At 43.9% G+C, this 16630-nt stretch overlaps 1 protein-coding gene across 1 annotated transcript in view; it reads left to right on the forward strand.

Annotated features, from left to right (window-relative positions):
• The window catches only part of dgkb (diacylglycerol kinase, beta), a 66758-nt gene that overhangs the window by 21977 nt on the left and 28151 nt on the right, over positions 1–16630 (forward strand). The window contains 1 exon segment of the mRNA XM_056287064.1: positions 11222–11286. Coding sequence (XP_056143039.1) covers positions 11222–11286 — 65 coding nt within the window.

A 16630-nucleotide genomic window follows, 5' to 3' on the forward strand; every position in this document is an offset into this window, starting at 1 on the left:
TATCAACCCCTTTGCATGAGTCGGTCAGTATAAGATGTGCATGGTACCCATCTGTATAGGCTCCAGTGTTAAACCTGCTGCAGCAGAGGGATTTTTATCCGACACCAACTGTGGGATGGGCTCTAAAAACACTACGGTGTTATCTAAATATGTAAATAAAGGGGTTGGAGTAGTAGGTATCCCTCTGTACAAAGTGTAAATAGCTAAAAAAGAAAGAACTAAAAGAACTAAAAGTCACAAATGGGTTATATACTGTATGGCCAAAAGTATGTAGACAAGCCTTCTAATTGGTGGGCTTGGCTATTTCATCCACAATCAAGCATGCAGCAGCGCAATCTCCATAGACAAGCATTGGCAGTAGAATGGGTCGTACTGAAGAGCTCAGTAACGTTCAACATGCCTCTATCATAGGATACCACCTTCCCAACAAGTCAGTTGGTCAAATTTCTGACCTGCTAGATCTGCCCCGGTCAACTGTAAGGCTGTTATGTAAAGTGGAAATGTCTTGGCGTAACAACAGATCAGCCGTGAGACGGTAGGACGCACAAGGCCACAGAACGGGACTGCTGAATGATGAAGTGTGAAAATGAAAATCATTTAAAGTCACTTTATTTGACATTGTATTTTTACATCAAATTGTATTCTTGCAATGAATGTGTTCTCTGCATGTAACCCATCCTATTGTATAGGTGCAGTGGGCAGCTGCTGCTCCCAGGGACCAACTGCAGTTCTTCTTTCCATAGCCTTGCTCAAGTGCACAGGCAGGAGTATTAACCCTAACATGCATGTCTTTTCGATGGTGGGAGGAAACCACAGCACCTGGAGGAAACCCATGCAGACACAGGAAGAACATGCAAAATCCACACAGAAAGGACCTGGGACAGCCTGGGCATCGAACCCAGGACCTTCTTTTTCTTTTTTAAACATTTTATTTCTGATTTTTCCCTTTTCCTCCCAATTTAGTGGCCAATCGATCGCTAGTTTAGTTCAAACACCCACCCTCGTACTGCATGTGTTCACCAGCTGCATCTCTCCGGCTGGCAGTCTCGAAGGAGACGCCTCGCCACTTTCGTGACAAAGCAACTCCGGGCCGAACCACTGCTTTTTCCGACACACACAGAGACACATTCATGTGACGAACACAAGCCGACTCCACCCCCCTCCCGAAGACAGCGTTGCCAATTATTGCTGCTTCATCGAGTCCGGCCATAGTCGGATCTGACGAGAACCCAGGACCTTCTTGTTGTGAGACAACAGTGCTAACCACTGGGTCACCGTGCCACCCACTGTTCCTGGTTGCGACAGTCACTACCAAGTTCCAAACTGCCTCTAGAAGTAACTTCAGCACAAGAACTGTTCATCTGGAGCTTCATGAAATGGGTTTCCATGGCTGAGCAGCTGCACACAAGCCTATGATAACAATGTACAATGACAAGTGTCAGCTGGAATGGTGTAAAGCACTCTGCCATTGGACTCTGGAGCAGTGGAAACGTGTTCTCTGGGGGGCTGAATCATGCTCCACAATCTGACAGTCTAACAGACCAATCTGGGTTTGGTGGATGCCAGGAGAATGCTGCCTGCCTGAATGCATAGTGCCAACTGTAAAGTGTGGTGGAGGAGGAATGATGGTCTGGGGCTGTTTTTGATGGTTTGAGGCTGGGCCCCTTAGTTCCAGTGAAGGGAAATCTCATTGCTACAGCATACATTCTAGAGAATTCTGTGCCTCCAACTTTGTGTCAACAGTTTGGGGTAGGCCCTTTGCTGTTTCAGTATGGCAATGCTGCCATGCACAAAGCAAGGTCCATAAGGACATGGTTTGCTTGGTTTGGTGTGGAAGAACTGGACTGGCCTGCACAGAGCCCTGACCTTAACTCCATCCGACACCTTTTGGATGAATTGGAATGCCGACTGTGAGCCGGGCCTTCTCCCCAACATCAGTGTCCGACCTCACTGATGCTCTTGTGGCTGAATGGGAGTGAATCCACAGCCATGTGGAAAGCCTCCCCAGAAGAGTGGAGGTTGTTGCAGCAGCAAAGGGGGACCAACTCCATATTAATGCTCATGGTTTTGGAATGAGATGTTCAACGAGCACATATGGGTGTGACGCCTGGGTGTCCACATACTTTGGCCATATAGTGTATGTACCTCATATAGTGGTAACATACTGTAAAGGAATACTTGCAATATTTAGTTTTGCACTTGAATGACATATTGCACCAATAAAAGAAAAACTAAAGATGAAAATATACAGAGAGAAAATGAGCTGAGTAGCTCTGACTTAAAAAAAACCCCCACTGGTTCAATATCCAACACAATGTCCAATATAGAAGTAAAGTATAAGAAGTGTAACTGACTGCACAAATATAACGACACAGATTATTTTACTAATTATCTGCAATCAGTAAGGTGATTAACTGAAGTTATTGCTAGGTTAGCCTTGTGTATTTTACCAGAGCAAACCAATAGTTTGTCTACGTCAGCATGTGGGTGAGGTGGACTCCAGATGCTTGTACGAAGCTTAGATGATAGAGCCAAACCAAAGGAGAGACAGCCTCTCCTCCGCTCCTCTCTCTTGTTTTTGGCTGTTGTCATCTTTGTAAGAAGACCGAGTTACAGTCCTTCAGCTCCATCCATCATCGCACCGCTGTGGCTCGTGCTGGAGCAGCGAGGCCAGTCTGCGGGGATCCTGCACTTTTGTTTTGGTCTTCTGAAAAGACATCCAAAAAAAAAAACTCCATTGATTTTTTTTGTGTGTGTGTGGTTAGTTTGTTTTTTGTTTTGTTTTTTGTTGTTTTTTTTAGCGAGAAGCAGCAGGAGGTCTTTCCTATGTTTGTTGTTTTAATAGTGCCAGTCAAGATGGAACAGGTCAAAATACACTGCTTCAGTAGAGAAAGGGAGGAGGAGGAGGAGGAGGAGGAGGAGGACGGGGACTTCTAAAAGTTAGCTGCAGCTTTACTCTCCCACTGTCTTAGCTCAGTCCCAAACAACATGGACTGTGCTTCACCAGTGTTTGTGCTATATATATATATATGTAACCCGGTTATTATTTGGGTTTTGTAACCCGGTTATTATTTGGGTCTCATAAAGTTTGTTATTTTGGTACAGTTGTACTATATTGAAATTTGATTAAAATATGTTGACATGTTCAACGTTATTTCAAATATGTATATATCATTGTATTGTAACGTGTCTACACGTTACAGTATGTTTTATTTTACTTACCTGTTGGACGTTGGGCCAATCAGGAGTAAGGGGGGCCACGTGAAGGGGGGCGGGGTCACGGTGAGGGGAGAGGGAGAATAAGAAGAGCGAAGGGCTGAGGCGGTGGACTCGGGGCTTGTGAAGAGGAGATCGTTGGAAAAGGTAACAAACGTCAGTCTTGTGGTTAACACGTTTAATCGACACAATATTGTGTCAGGTGTCAGCTGTACGTGTGATAGTGGTGGAAGTGCCGTGAGCGTCGGTCAGGTGTTACTGCGTCATTCTCCAGTCCATCGCGACTGTCGTTAGCCGGCCAGTTAACTAAGCTAGCTGATGTGGTAGCCTCGTTGGCTAGTTCAGTGAACATGCGCAGCTATGAAAGACTAGACTCGCGCGGGACCGGACACGCCAGGTAGCGGTTTGGCCACCAGGGGTTGCTCTAACTTCCTCTGGCTACGCGGGATTCTCACGTGGGAACAAGTCGCCGGAAGCAAGCCTTTCGTCTCGTTTTCACCCGCGCGCGGACCATTCATTCGCGCGCACCGCCATTTCCTGTCATTGTGGGAACATTCTGGAACTGCCGTTCTCCGGAACTGAGTGAGTACGTTTGTCCGTTTAGCTCGCGAGAGTGAAGACACGTGACATCAGGCCTGCGACTCGGTGCCTCTGTCTAGCCCAGGGGTCGGCAACCTGTTTGACAAGAAGTGCCAGTTTGAAATGTGCAGTGAATTAGTGTGCCATATCAGTTTTTTTAAGATCTCAATCAGGACGTTGTAATGACCATTTTTACTAATCTTGTTCATCAGCAATAAACGTATGCATTTCAGAAAGCAAGGAAGAGGTTTGACACGAGCAAGTTTCACTGTTTACTTAAGTCTGCCACTCACAACGCATGCGCACCCCCCCCCCAAAAAAAACCTCAGCAGCTATTATCATGGCAACCTAGCATTCCCAAACGCTGCTTTCAATTCACTTAATTTACCAAGTGCACTGGGAGCAAAAAGGGAGATTCAAGTGTAGCAAACAGAAATACCAGTAGGCTACCGTACAAGGATGCTGCCATCCTCATGAGAACATCCACGTCTGAGTTGGGGAAAAGAGATGAACAGCTAGCCTACTTGCAAACCCAAGTGTAGGCCACTACAAATAAACGTGCCAACCAGTCAGTGTGATCCCTGGCCCTGCTTTGCTTTGTTGAGGTCCTTTATCTCAGGATTGTAGTTGGTCACTTTAAGTTGCACACATGCTTCGGAGTGGTTGGTTGTCAGACGACTGCGGGAGGGGCTGAGCACGTACCTCATGTGCGAGAATATCTGCTCACAGAGGTACGTTGATCCGAAGACTGTCAGCAAAGCCACCGCAGCATTCCGGAGACAGCTGAACTTCTCCGGTACAGATGCCCAGCAAGTGAGGATGCAGGATCCGTGATGTTGCACTGCCGTGGTTTCTAGTTGTTTCCGTAGCTCTGCAAACTTGGTCACCCACAGTGTTGAACTCTTCAGCTCAATTAGCTGCATTTCCATGTCCTGTGTATCCAACCAGTCTATCAGAGATAAGGCCCACTCATGTCCATCAAAGCTGTCGGGCTTGATCAAGAAAGAGAACATGGGTCCATACTTCTGAAAGTCCTGAAATCGTGTTGTGAACTCTTGACTCAAGCTCGCGCATGTATTCGCCTAGTTCAGTGGTACTGCTGCTGATATTGCGCTGTGAGGACAGCTCCCTTACGTGTCTGAAGTAGCGGAAAGTGGAGGTAGCAACATCGCTTGATAAGAGTGCTAGCTTGCCGACAAAAGCTGTCCATGTTTCGAACATGTCCAAAACAGTTTGCCCTGCACCTTGCAGTCGGCGATTGAGCTCGCTGAGGTGTCCCGTAATATCCGTGAGAAACATAAGCTTCACAACCCACTTCTCGTCCTCTAGTTCAGGGTGGTCTTGGCCTTTTTCAGCCTGGAAGGCCTTGATGGCATTAAAGCAGCTTAGCCACCCAACCACTGCGTAGAGAGGGATATCTTTGTAAGCGCAGTCCATTTCCTCGAGCAGGGACCGGAACTGTCGGTGTGTCAGTGCAGATCTCTTAACTATGAAGTTAACAACCTTTACCACCGTAGCCATAACCTTAGTAAGATCTGAGTTTGACATCTTTGCACAGAGGTTTTCTTGGTGAATTATGCAGTAGAGTTTCATGATGGGGTGACCAACTTCTTCCTCAATTAATCTGACAGCTCCCCTCTGTTTCCCGACCATGGCAGGAGCGCCATCGGTTGTCACTGCGAAGATCTTCCTGGTGTCAATTCCGCACTCCTCAAAATGTTCCGTAAACACCTTGACTCCTCACCTTTTGTTGTGTCAGACATTGGCTTTAAGCAGCAGAGCTCCTCTCTTACAGCCGAATCCTCACAATATCTTGCCATGACTGCCAAATGTGGCATGTCATTTACGTCGGCGCTCTTGTCGAGGGCTATGCTAAACACCACCGCATCTTTCAGCCCAGCTGTTTGCTGCTCGTTGACATTATGTGCCATCTCCCCGATGCGCCGCTCTGCAGTTCTAGCTGACATGGGAAGGTCCTGTATTCTTGCCTTGATTGCTTCTTTGTTTGGAAGGCCATCAAACAGAACATCTGAGGTACACAGAAGAGCCTCCTTGATATAATCACCACCAGTGAACGGCTTTCCGCGTTTAGCGATACAATGAGCAATGCGATAGCTCACTTCGGTCGCATGGTTTTTAGCTGTTCCAGCAGCAAAGAGTTTGAGGTGGTTAGCTTGCTTTCCATAACTGGGCCCTGCACGTCTGATGGATTCTGCCTTGTCTACCCGATCTTTGAAAGTTTTCTCGTGCTTTGTCTCAAAATGGCGTTTAACACTTGGCGTTTGGCAAACAATGTTTTCAAATCAAAAGGCACACACAGCACGGTCCTTCTGAGGAACAAAACCGTACTCTTCTGTCCATGAGGGATGGAAATGCCAAACGTCTCCTTTAGCTTTCTTAGCGAGCAGGGTTGCCATAGTGCCATTACCGATCTTGAACTGCTACACTGCACTATGAGCGAGAGGCGAATTTTCGAAACATAGGATGGCAGGGGAAGGTTCATTAATATTCATGAGAGAAGCGCTACCTGATTGGCCGTTGAAACGTGGATAAAAAAAATTCACTCTCTTGCCTGCATGCCAATGATTACGCTGCCGCGTTCCAATGGTGGCACGTGTGCCATAGGTTGCCGGCCCCAGGTTTAGCCAACTGGTACGAGTACTTTTCTCCTTCCGTAGTGTCTAACCTGTCATACAACTCACCATACGCCTTTTCCTTTGCCTCTGTCACCTCTCTCTTCGCTTTATGTTGCATCTCCTTGTACTACTGTCTACTTTCTTCATCTCTGACTATACCACTTCTTCTTTGCCAACCTCTTCCTCTGTATACTTTGCTGTACTTCCTCATTCCACCACCAAGTCTCCTTGTCTTCCTTCCTCTGTCCTGATGACACCAAGTGCCTACCTAGCTGTCTCCCTCACTATTTCTGCAGTGGTTGCCCAGCCATCCAGCAACTCTTCACTGCCATGCAGTGCTTGTCTTAACTCCTCCCTGAACTCCACACAACTGTCTTCAACTGCCTTCACTCTTCCTCTTCTTGGTCTCCAAAGTCATCTTATAGACCAACATCCGATGCTGCCTAGCTACGTTCTCCCCTGTCACCACCTTGCAGTCTCCAATCTCTTTCACATTGCACCTCCTGCATAAGATATTGTCTACCTGTGTCCACCTTCCTCCACTCTTATACGTCACCCTGTGTTCCTCCCTCTTCTTGAAATATGTATTCACCACAGGCATTTCCATCCTTTTTGTAAAATCCACCACCGTCTGTCCTTACACATTCCTCTCCTTGACACTATACCTACCCATCACCTCCTCATCACCTCTGTTCCCTTCACCAACATGCCCATTGAAGTCCGCTCCAATCACCACTGTCTCCTCCTTGGCTACCCTCTCCACCACGTCATCCAACTCACTCCAGAATTCTTCTTTCTCTTCCATCTCACATCCAACTTGAGGTGCATATGTGCTGATAACATTCATCATCACACCTTTAATTTCCAGTTTCATACTCAACACTTTGTCTGACACTCGTCACCTCCAGCACACTGTTGACATCCTCTTCCTTCAGAATTACCCCTACCCCATTTCTCCTCCCCTTCAGATCATGGTAGAAGAGTTTGAACCCACCTCCGATACTCCTGGCCTTACTCCCTTTCCACCTGGTCTCTTGCACACACAGTATACCTACCTTTCTTCTTTCCATCATATCAGCCAGCTCTCTCCCTTTACTAGTCATAGTGCCAACATTCAAAGTTCCGACTCGTCTCCAAACTCCTACCCTTTGTCCTCTCCCGCTGCCTCTGGACATGCCTTCACCCTCTCCTTCGCCCAACAGTAGCATAGTTTCCACTGGCACCCTGTTGGCCAACAGTGCTAGTGGTGGTCGTTGATAACCCGGACCTCAACTGATCCGGTATCGAAATCTGATTTATCATTTGCATATTTGATATAGCAAAGATTTTACGCAGGATGCCCTTCCTGGTGCAACGATGCCCATTTATCCGGGTTTGGGACTGGCACTAAGTATGCGCTGGCTTGTGCATCCTCAGTGGCTGGGTTCTTTTAATCTACATATTAATTTATTGAAAAGGCACAATAACACTTTTATTAGTATCATTATTTATAAATAATGCAAATATAACTGCGGTTTGAAGGAAACATGTACCTCTTGCAGCCTCTGGCCTTACAAAGTGCTGCTGTGCTGTTGAATACTGTAAGGTGCAACTGAAGATATAGTTTTGTGGATCACGTTTTTATCCATTTACAATGCGCTCCAAAAAACTCAAAATCTTGTGAAAATTAGCTTAAATATAAATATTATGGGAGCCTTTGGAAGAGGCAGAAAAGTGTGGGCAGCTTTGCAGCTGTACTGAAACACACTTTACTCAACGAGTTCAAAGCATCGTTCTTCTGTTTCACCCACTGAATCAAACTGTTGGCTCACTGTGGTTGAAAAGCAACGCTCATGGGATGAGTTGTTCTCTTTTTTTGTGGTGCTGCCATAGTCAAAAAACAAGGAATTCCATTTAAGCAGTATTTATCGCAATGTTTCATTGAAAGGTGTTGTAAACATACTTGTCAGCAAATTGTAGTTGGACATTTGAGGAACGTTAAGTGTATATAAAGTGTAAATGTATTAAGTGTAGCGATCTCAGCAGACAGTTCTTATGTAGGAATATGTAACATGCATGTACATCAGCTAACAGCCTGCTTGACAGACCAGCGAAAACGGTGAGGAAAAGGATTAAGGAGAGAACGTTTGTTTGGGTGAGAGAGAAACAAAAGACAGGAAAAGTGAGACAGACAGACACAGAGAGACAGAGAGAGAGAGAGAAAACAAGTTGGTTGCAGGGGTGCCGGCAGCATCCTGTAGGTTGGTTGGGAGCTGTGATTACTCGCAATGTGTGTTTAATTAATTAGCCGGTGTGGAAACGGCATGCTGTTCATCAGGCGTTCTGTCAATACCCCCGATCCCCAGATCACACCAGCGCCACCTTTCACCGGGCCAAGACCTCAAGCACACGCCTCCCATTCACTCACACAGCCTGCTCCTATGATAGCACCATTTACGAAATGGCACAGTGTGACTTTCTTCATCTTAATTTACAATTCAAACTCAAACTGAAGAGTGTAAAATGAAGCAAAGTTAATATTGCCAAATATTTGGGAAAAAAATAAAACGCGAGAATTGAGGTATTTAGATCAAATGCAGTTAAAATACCTAACTGAGAAGTTCTTCGGGTATAAGCGTTGAACAAAGACTCAACGATGGAGGCAGAGGACAGATAAGTCTACTTTAAAACCAGAAAAGCGCTCTTTAATCACGCCCGCTGTCAGAACTGTATTCATATCTGCATTTCCCTATCAGTATCCCTGTATTTATATCAGCAGCTTCTCTGGTGACTTTCACATCTTTCAGCCTCCCAGTTTTCATTACACTTAAAAGAAATCCAACGGCTTGGAGTAAAATTGAAGTTGACGGTTGAAAAGCATTATGAAACTGCTTCACAGCAGTGGAGCTGGTTCAGTATTTAGTTCTGTCTCTACTTTTTATTTCTAGATACCAAATGATGGGACTTGGTTCCAACCTGACCCAATTCAATTCTCCGTCTTCACCAGACAGTTGGCAGCAAGTGAGACAGGAGAGTTTGTTAAACTTTGAGGAAAAATAGACAAAACAAAATAGAAGTAAATCTCAGAGGAAAATAATTTTCAGTTTACATGAAATGTAAAACTGGTGAAAAGGAATCATGTTCCAGCTGGACAATGAACCTCAGCACAACGCTAAAGCTAATCGGAAGTGGCCTCAGAGTTCAAGTGCAAGTGTCACTTTATTATCATATATACAATGTACCATGTACCTTCAAATACAAAGAAATGCATGTGCCCTGACTCTCTCAGCCCTCAAAACTATATATAAGGAAGAAATAACAAAAACAATAAATAATAAATCCGAAATTCCGCAAAATAATAAATCACTGAAGTTATGTGAGGAACCTACTGTTCATTATTCTGATGACCTGAGGGTAAAAACTGTATTTGAGGCAGCTGGTTGGAGCTCTGATGCCCTGTAAGTGTTGTCCTGAGGGAAGGAGGAGAACAGACCATGTGCTGGGTGAGTGGTGTCCTCCATGATACTCAAGACCATCCTTCTGCAACAGGTGGTGTACATGCCCTGGTGCTGTGACAGTGCTGTTCCTATGATGTCTGAAGCCATGTGGTCCTGTTCAGTCAGGTTGCCAAACCACACCAGTATGCTTCCAGTAAGGATGCTCTCTATGGTGGTCTGATAGAAACTAACCAGGGTTTTTGTGGACATTGTGAATTTTCCAAGCCGTCTCAGAACATAGTCTCTGTTGTGCCTTCTTAATGACACAACTGGTGTTTAGACACCAGGAGAGGAAGTCTGAGATCTGAAGTTCCTCACAATTTCAACAGAGATGAAAACTGGTGTCTGAATCGTTTTGGACTTCCTGAAATCAACAATTATCTCCTTTGTTTTCTCAACATTTAGGAAGAGGTTGTTATCTTGACACCATATGGATAGGTCCGGCACCTCCTTCCTATAGGCATCTTCACTGTTGTCATTTATCAGTCCAATTACTCTGGTGTCATCTGCGAATGTCACTATGCTGTTGTGATATTTGGCAGCACAGTCATGTGTGAACAGACTGTAGAGTAAGGGACTAAGACAACAGCCCTGCCGTGCTCCTGTGTTGAGAACCATGGTAGATGAGTAGCTGGGTAAGACTCGAGACCTGATCTGAATCCTATATAGAATCTGGGCTGAGACTCGATCACCCCATTTGTACTTGGCTTTAAAATGCATTTTTTTGCAATCGGATCACAAGTGGACGGCGCTAAATACAAGTGTGAACGACCACCAAAACGTTTTGTGAACCGGTTACTCAGACCACTTGCCGAGGTGGTCTGGGACGCATTTGACCGATCGCCCAAAGCACATTTTAAAACCAAGTGTAAACAGGGTGACGGTGATGTGTAAAAGACAAGGACGGAGAAAAAATGGCAGCTACTCAGCATGAAAAACTGGTAGATTTACCCCCCCCCCGCAAAAAAAGAAAAACAAATTTGCAACTGTTGTTGACTGAAAATATTGAGTTGAAGAGTCTGAATAATTGTTGCATTCTCATATTTAGGTTTTTAAAAAAAGAAATTTTTTTTTCTGTCTTAGTTTCTGTCTTATTTGACCTTTGGTCAGTTATGGCATAAGGGTTTGAATACAATGTTAAGTTAAACTGAGATGTTGACAAGTCCCGACTTTCTTTTTACAGGGAAGAGGTTAGACTGTTGAATACCAGATGTTTTGGGGATAATTTTGTGTTTTTTAAAGCTGGTTGAAACTCAGAAGCATCAAAATATTTACCGATGAGTAAACTAAAGATGTCGGTTTTGCTTCTTGTAGGATGCCTCCATCGTTCATGGCTTCCACGTGATGAGAGAGAAGAACCCGGAGAGCTTCACCAGCAGGTATGGCGTGCTCCTCTGCTGCTGCTGGCGTTGTTGTTGCTGTTATTATTATCGACGTTGTTTTCGTTTGGTTGTTGTTGTTATGAAAGCTTCAAAGTGTGACTTACATCAGCCAGGAATGTGCTAACGCATCATCCTTTATTAATATCCTCCATGTTTTAGCCTTGCTCTTACTTCTTAACTCGGGTTCCTTTTGCTCTCACAGTGGAAGGAGACCACAGGAACACAGGATGTCTCAGATGAACTCAACTCGCTCTTTTTAGCACAGATATACGTACGCACTGAAGTTAAGCTCTTTTAGTCCATTGTTTGCTGAAGTTCATTCTCTACTTCTTGTGTTATTTATTGAATAAGACAAATTAAAATGCAATCAATGAATTAATAATTCATCTTGGTATGAGAAAAACAAAATCTACAAATGCACACACATCCAGCAGACTTAATCACAAAACAAACCTTTAAATTTGAAGTTTTACATGATGTTTAGCATGAGTTTTGACCTGAACATGCAAATCCACATCAATGTCACAATTTTGATTGATACATTAAATTAATTACCTCCATCTGACGCCATTATTTGGCTCATTCATTCATTCATCATCAGCCACTTCCCCGGGGTCGGGTCGCGGTGGCAGCAAGCTAAGTAGGGCACACCACACGTCCCTCTCCCAGCAACGCCCTCCAGCTGCTCCTGGGGGATCCCAAGGCGTTCCCAGGCCAGATTGGACATGTAGTCCCTTCAGTGAGTTCTGGGTCTACCCCGGGGTCTCCTCCCAGTTGGCCGTGCCTGGAAAACCTCCAAAGGAAGGAGCCCAGGAGGCATCCTAATCAGATGCCTGAACCACCTCAACTGGCTCCTTTCGACGTGAAGGAGCAGCGGCTCTACTCCGAGCTCCCTCCAGATGTCTGAGCTCCTCATCCTATCTCTAAGGCTGAGCCCAGACACCCTACGGAGGAAACTCATTTCAGCCACTTGTATCCACGATCTCACCGTTTCGGTCACTACCCAAAGCTCATGACCATAGGTGAGGGTTGGAACCAAGATTGACTGGTAAATTGGGAGCTTTGCCTTCTGGCTCAGCTCCCTCTTCACCACAACGGTCCAGTACAACGTCCGCATTACTGCTGATGCTGCACCAATCCGCCTGTCAATCTCCCGCTCCACCCTACTCTCACTCGTGAACAAGACCCTGGGATACTTTGGCTTATACGATACCAATAACCTACAAGATTTCAGAACAAGAACATTTACAGAAACTTTTTGATCCAAGAGTTCAAAGTTTGAGATGTAGAGGATTGGTTAAATCCTTTATTTACGTATTTATTTATTTAATCTTATTTTATTTTTTCGTTATTGGCAGTTTGGCCAATGGACACGTGTCCTGAGTTTAAGCACTGTTGGACTAAATTATCATGCTTCACCCGCATATTGAATCTTGCTGATGTGTCTGTGATTTATGGACTCACTGAGATGCATGTAAGTGTATTTTAATAGGATTTTAACACTTTCAACTGAATTTAACTAAAATAAATCTAACTAACCTAAGCCAGAATGACAACCTGGCCAAAGCACGTTGTGTAGAGTCGTTGGGAACAACAGACTGCAGTGTAGCTCAGGCAGACTAATGAACAGCCTTCATATTTCGCCTGTGCGATGGCCTTTGAGGAGATGTGTTCACCTTTGGAGATGAACAAATGTGGCATCTACATTTCCATCAATATTTAACATGCCCCATACATCTCCACTAGTACTGGGGAGTAATTGCTGGTGTAATTGAATTTGCTTGGCTAGTTTGACATCACAGATCACTCAGACTGATGACACAGGGCCTCCTAATAATCCCATTCGTACACATTATCATATTTTACCTCCGACTTCAGCACAAGGTTCACACAACTCTTTTCTGCAGGAGCTCGTTTCTTGCACATGTAAACGGTAGTTTGTACGTGTTAGACAAGAGGACAGGTCGCTACATTGTCATGGCCTGTTACCACAAAGTAGAATAAATACAGGCAATCTTGGTCTGTGCAGTTGTAAGAGGTTCAAATTATACAAGAGAGTATATCTATCTATCTGTCTGTCTGTCTGTCTGTATCTATCTGTCTATCTGTCTATCCTTCTATTTGTCTATCTGTCTGTCTGTCTGTTGCAGTGTTTAAGTGGCGTGCATGTGGATGCATATGGATCTCATCTATCTGTTCTTCTGTTTATTTAGATCAAATATTAAAGTGTAAATGAAATATTATTCACCCTCGCAGATCTTTACACAGGATACACTGACTGCATCCCTGTTGTTTTATTGCATTTTAAGCCTCTGTGAAAAATGATTGAGGTATTTTAAGAAAATTATACTATCTGCTATTTGAATTCAATGAATAATTCACAGTGGGGAATGGGTTTAGGATCTTTCTATTACACACTATTCTTGCCAATTCAATAATGCATGATCATAGTTTTTCAAGGTAGCATAGATTTTGTTGGATTTGTCTAAGGGGCTCTTGTCCAATATTAGTATATTGCAACATATAATGGAGCCATTTTGGTCCAAATGGAAGTAATTTTAAGGACATGAAACGTGGATGACAGCGGAAGTAATACACGATGAAATAAATACAACTTCAGCATTTTGAGCGTTAGCCAGCAGTGCTACTGGCCTGAAATCCTGTTTGCCTGCAGGAAATATGACGAGTTCAGTCACTACACGTGTTCTTCTAGCTTTATGAGACATCAGTGATACCATCGTTACAACGTTCATCTATACCAACATGCTATCTCGAGTAATATGGGCAGTTAACTGGGCCACTATCAGCAAGTATTTATGAAGTATTTAAAGTTTTTGAAATAATTCAATGCTTAAATAATTAGATAAAAAAGTGAGGCAAAAGTTTATGTACGGTAAGGAGGATTTCTTCAGAAGGATGCAGGAAAAATGTCTCCATCCATCATCTGCAGGCCTTACTGAGAGATATGACTGCTGCACAGACAGCTTCATAACAGCAGGCATCATGAACATAGTCTCATGTCCTAGCTCAGTGTGGCCATCACACACCCTCATGACCTTCATAACCTTCATGAGCTTCATGACCCTCATGACCGTCATGATCTTCATGAGCTTCACGACCATCATGAGCTTTATGACCATCATGAGCTTCATGGTCCCTCTGCTCATCAGGTTCATGTCGTGTGTCGATGGTGGAACATGAACAAATTACAATGAGTGAAGTTTTTGCATCTGAATATATTCTTTTCAGTTGCGTGACAGATCTCGAGTGTTTTGCTTGTACATTTTTCTGACAGCGTTATGAACAGTAGAGTGTTTTACCAGTGTGGATGTACAGTGATGGAACAGACATGAAGTCTGTCATTTACATCAAACCCAGTCATTCTGGGCTTTAAATCTGCTGTTTAGTCTTCAATTTGTTGTTTGGATGAAAAGTAACATGATATATTTTGAATCTAGTATTTTTCTAAACATTACAGTAATACAGATCCACCAGACTCTTTGCAAAAACATTTTACCATTTGACATTTTACCATTTGATTAAAATGCGACAGCAACCATGGAGGGAAATGAATCCTTCCTCTCTGTCAGTGGTAGGGCCGGCCACTTTTTGCTCCATGCTTGTGTGGATAACCGTCAAATGTCATGACAAACTATTTTGGAATGTAATTAATTTGTAATCATTCATTAATAATTAGTTTGCTGCCATTTTATATTTCTTTGCATTTATTTTCTACAAAAGTATTTTCTCTTATGCCTGAATTACACTGAAGTGAGTTAATGTTAGTGGTCGGCTCACTGTACTGAGAAGCGGGTCCGGGGTTTGGACCCCCAGCCCTTCTCTATGGACTTCATACCTTCTTTACATGTGCTCTGCTTTCCTCCCACGGTCTGAACACATGCATGTCTGCAGTTTATAAATTAGCCATGATTAACTCTCATTAACCACTGGTATGATGGACTGAGTCTGATGATGTTTTGGTCCCTGTGACCGGCAACCTGTCCTGGAGTCTCCTTGAATTCTGCCCATTGCATGGATGGATGATGGATGGATACATGGATGATGGATGGATACATGGATGGATGGATGGATAGATGGATACATGGATGATGGATGGGTAAATGGATGGATGGGCAGATGGATGGATGGTTAGATGGATACATGGATGGATGGTTAGATGGATGGATACATGATGGATGGATGGGTAGATGGATACATGGATGGATACATGGATGGATGGATACATGGATGGATGGATAGATGGATACATGGATGGATGGATACATGGATGGACAGATACATGGATGGATAGATGGATACATGGATGGATGGATACATGGATGGATACATGATGGATGGATGGGTAGATGGATACATGGATGGGTGGATACATGGATGGGTGGGTAGATCGATACATGGACGGATGGATGAGTAGATGGATACATGGTTGGATGGATGGATAGATGATGGATGGATGGATGGATATAGAGTGAATGAATGAAAAAATATTATTTCAGTAGAATATATTCTTGTAGTTGTTTTTTCTCTGCAGGGGTTTTCTCCTGCACCAGCCTTACTTATGTTTCTATTCTTCTCTCTCTGCCAGAAGGGCTGTATTGACTTATATTCATATATGACTCTGGGTGAATATGCTGTGAATGGTTTCAGAAAACACAGTAGAAATCACCGTATACTCCGTGTTTATTTTGTAAGCATGTAAAGTAAAGGAGAGTTCTGGTAAGAAGGACAGTGATGTTTTGACAGATGAAAATCATGTTTTAGGAAAGTCTATTTTTAACTATTTTGTATCAGGGAATAACAAAGCTGATGTTCTCATTGACCTCTATATAATTATAAAATGATGCTGTGCTGCCGCATGTTCAGTGTGTCGCCCGCCAGCCCGAAGCCGACTGAGTCCATACAGCAGCAGATAACCACGTACACGTCCAACCAGTTGTTGTTTCTTTATGTCCAAAGCCAGAGAAGCCGGTGCTCAGATGAGACCTTTGGGACGCCATAGTCACCAAAACCATACATTTAGTTATGGGCTGACCTTAAAGAAGACATCAATATTTGATCAGCTGTAATGAACAAGCAAATAACGACATGCTGCTTTTCACATCGTGAAACAAGACTGATTTATTACCAAAATGACAAAGCCATGCTTTCTTTTCTGTTCTCTCTCTCTGTCTCTTTCTATCTGTCTGTCTGTTTCTGTGTGTGTGTGTGTGTGTGTGTGTGTGTGTGTGTCTCGCTGTATGTCTCTCTCTCTCTCTCTCTCTCTTTCTGTGTGTGTGTGTGTGTGTGTGTGTGTGTGTGTGTGTGTGTGTCTCTGTATGTG

Source organism: Lampris incognitus, chromosome 9 (assembly GCF_029633865.1).
Source record: "Lampris incognitus isolate fLamInc1 chromosome 9, fLamInc1.hap2, whole genome shotgun sequence".
Classification (NCBI taxonomy): domain Eukaryota; kingdom Metazoa; phylum Chordata; class Actinopteri; order Lampriformes; family Lampridae; genus Lampris; species Lampris incognitus.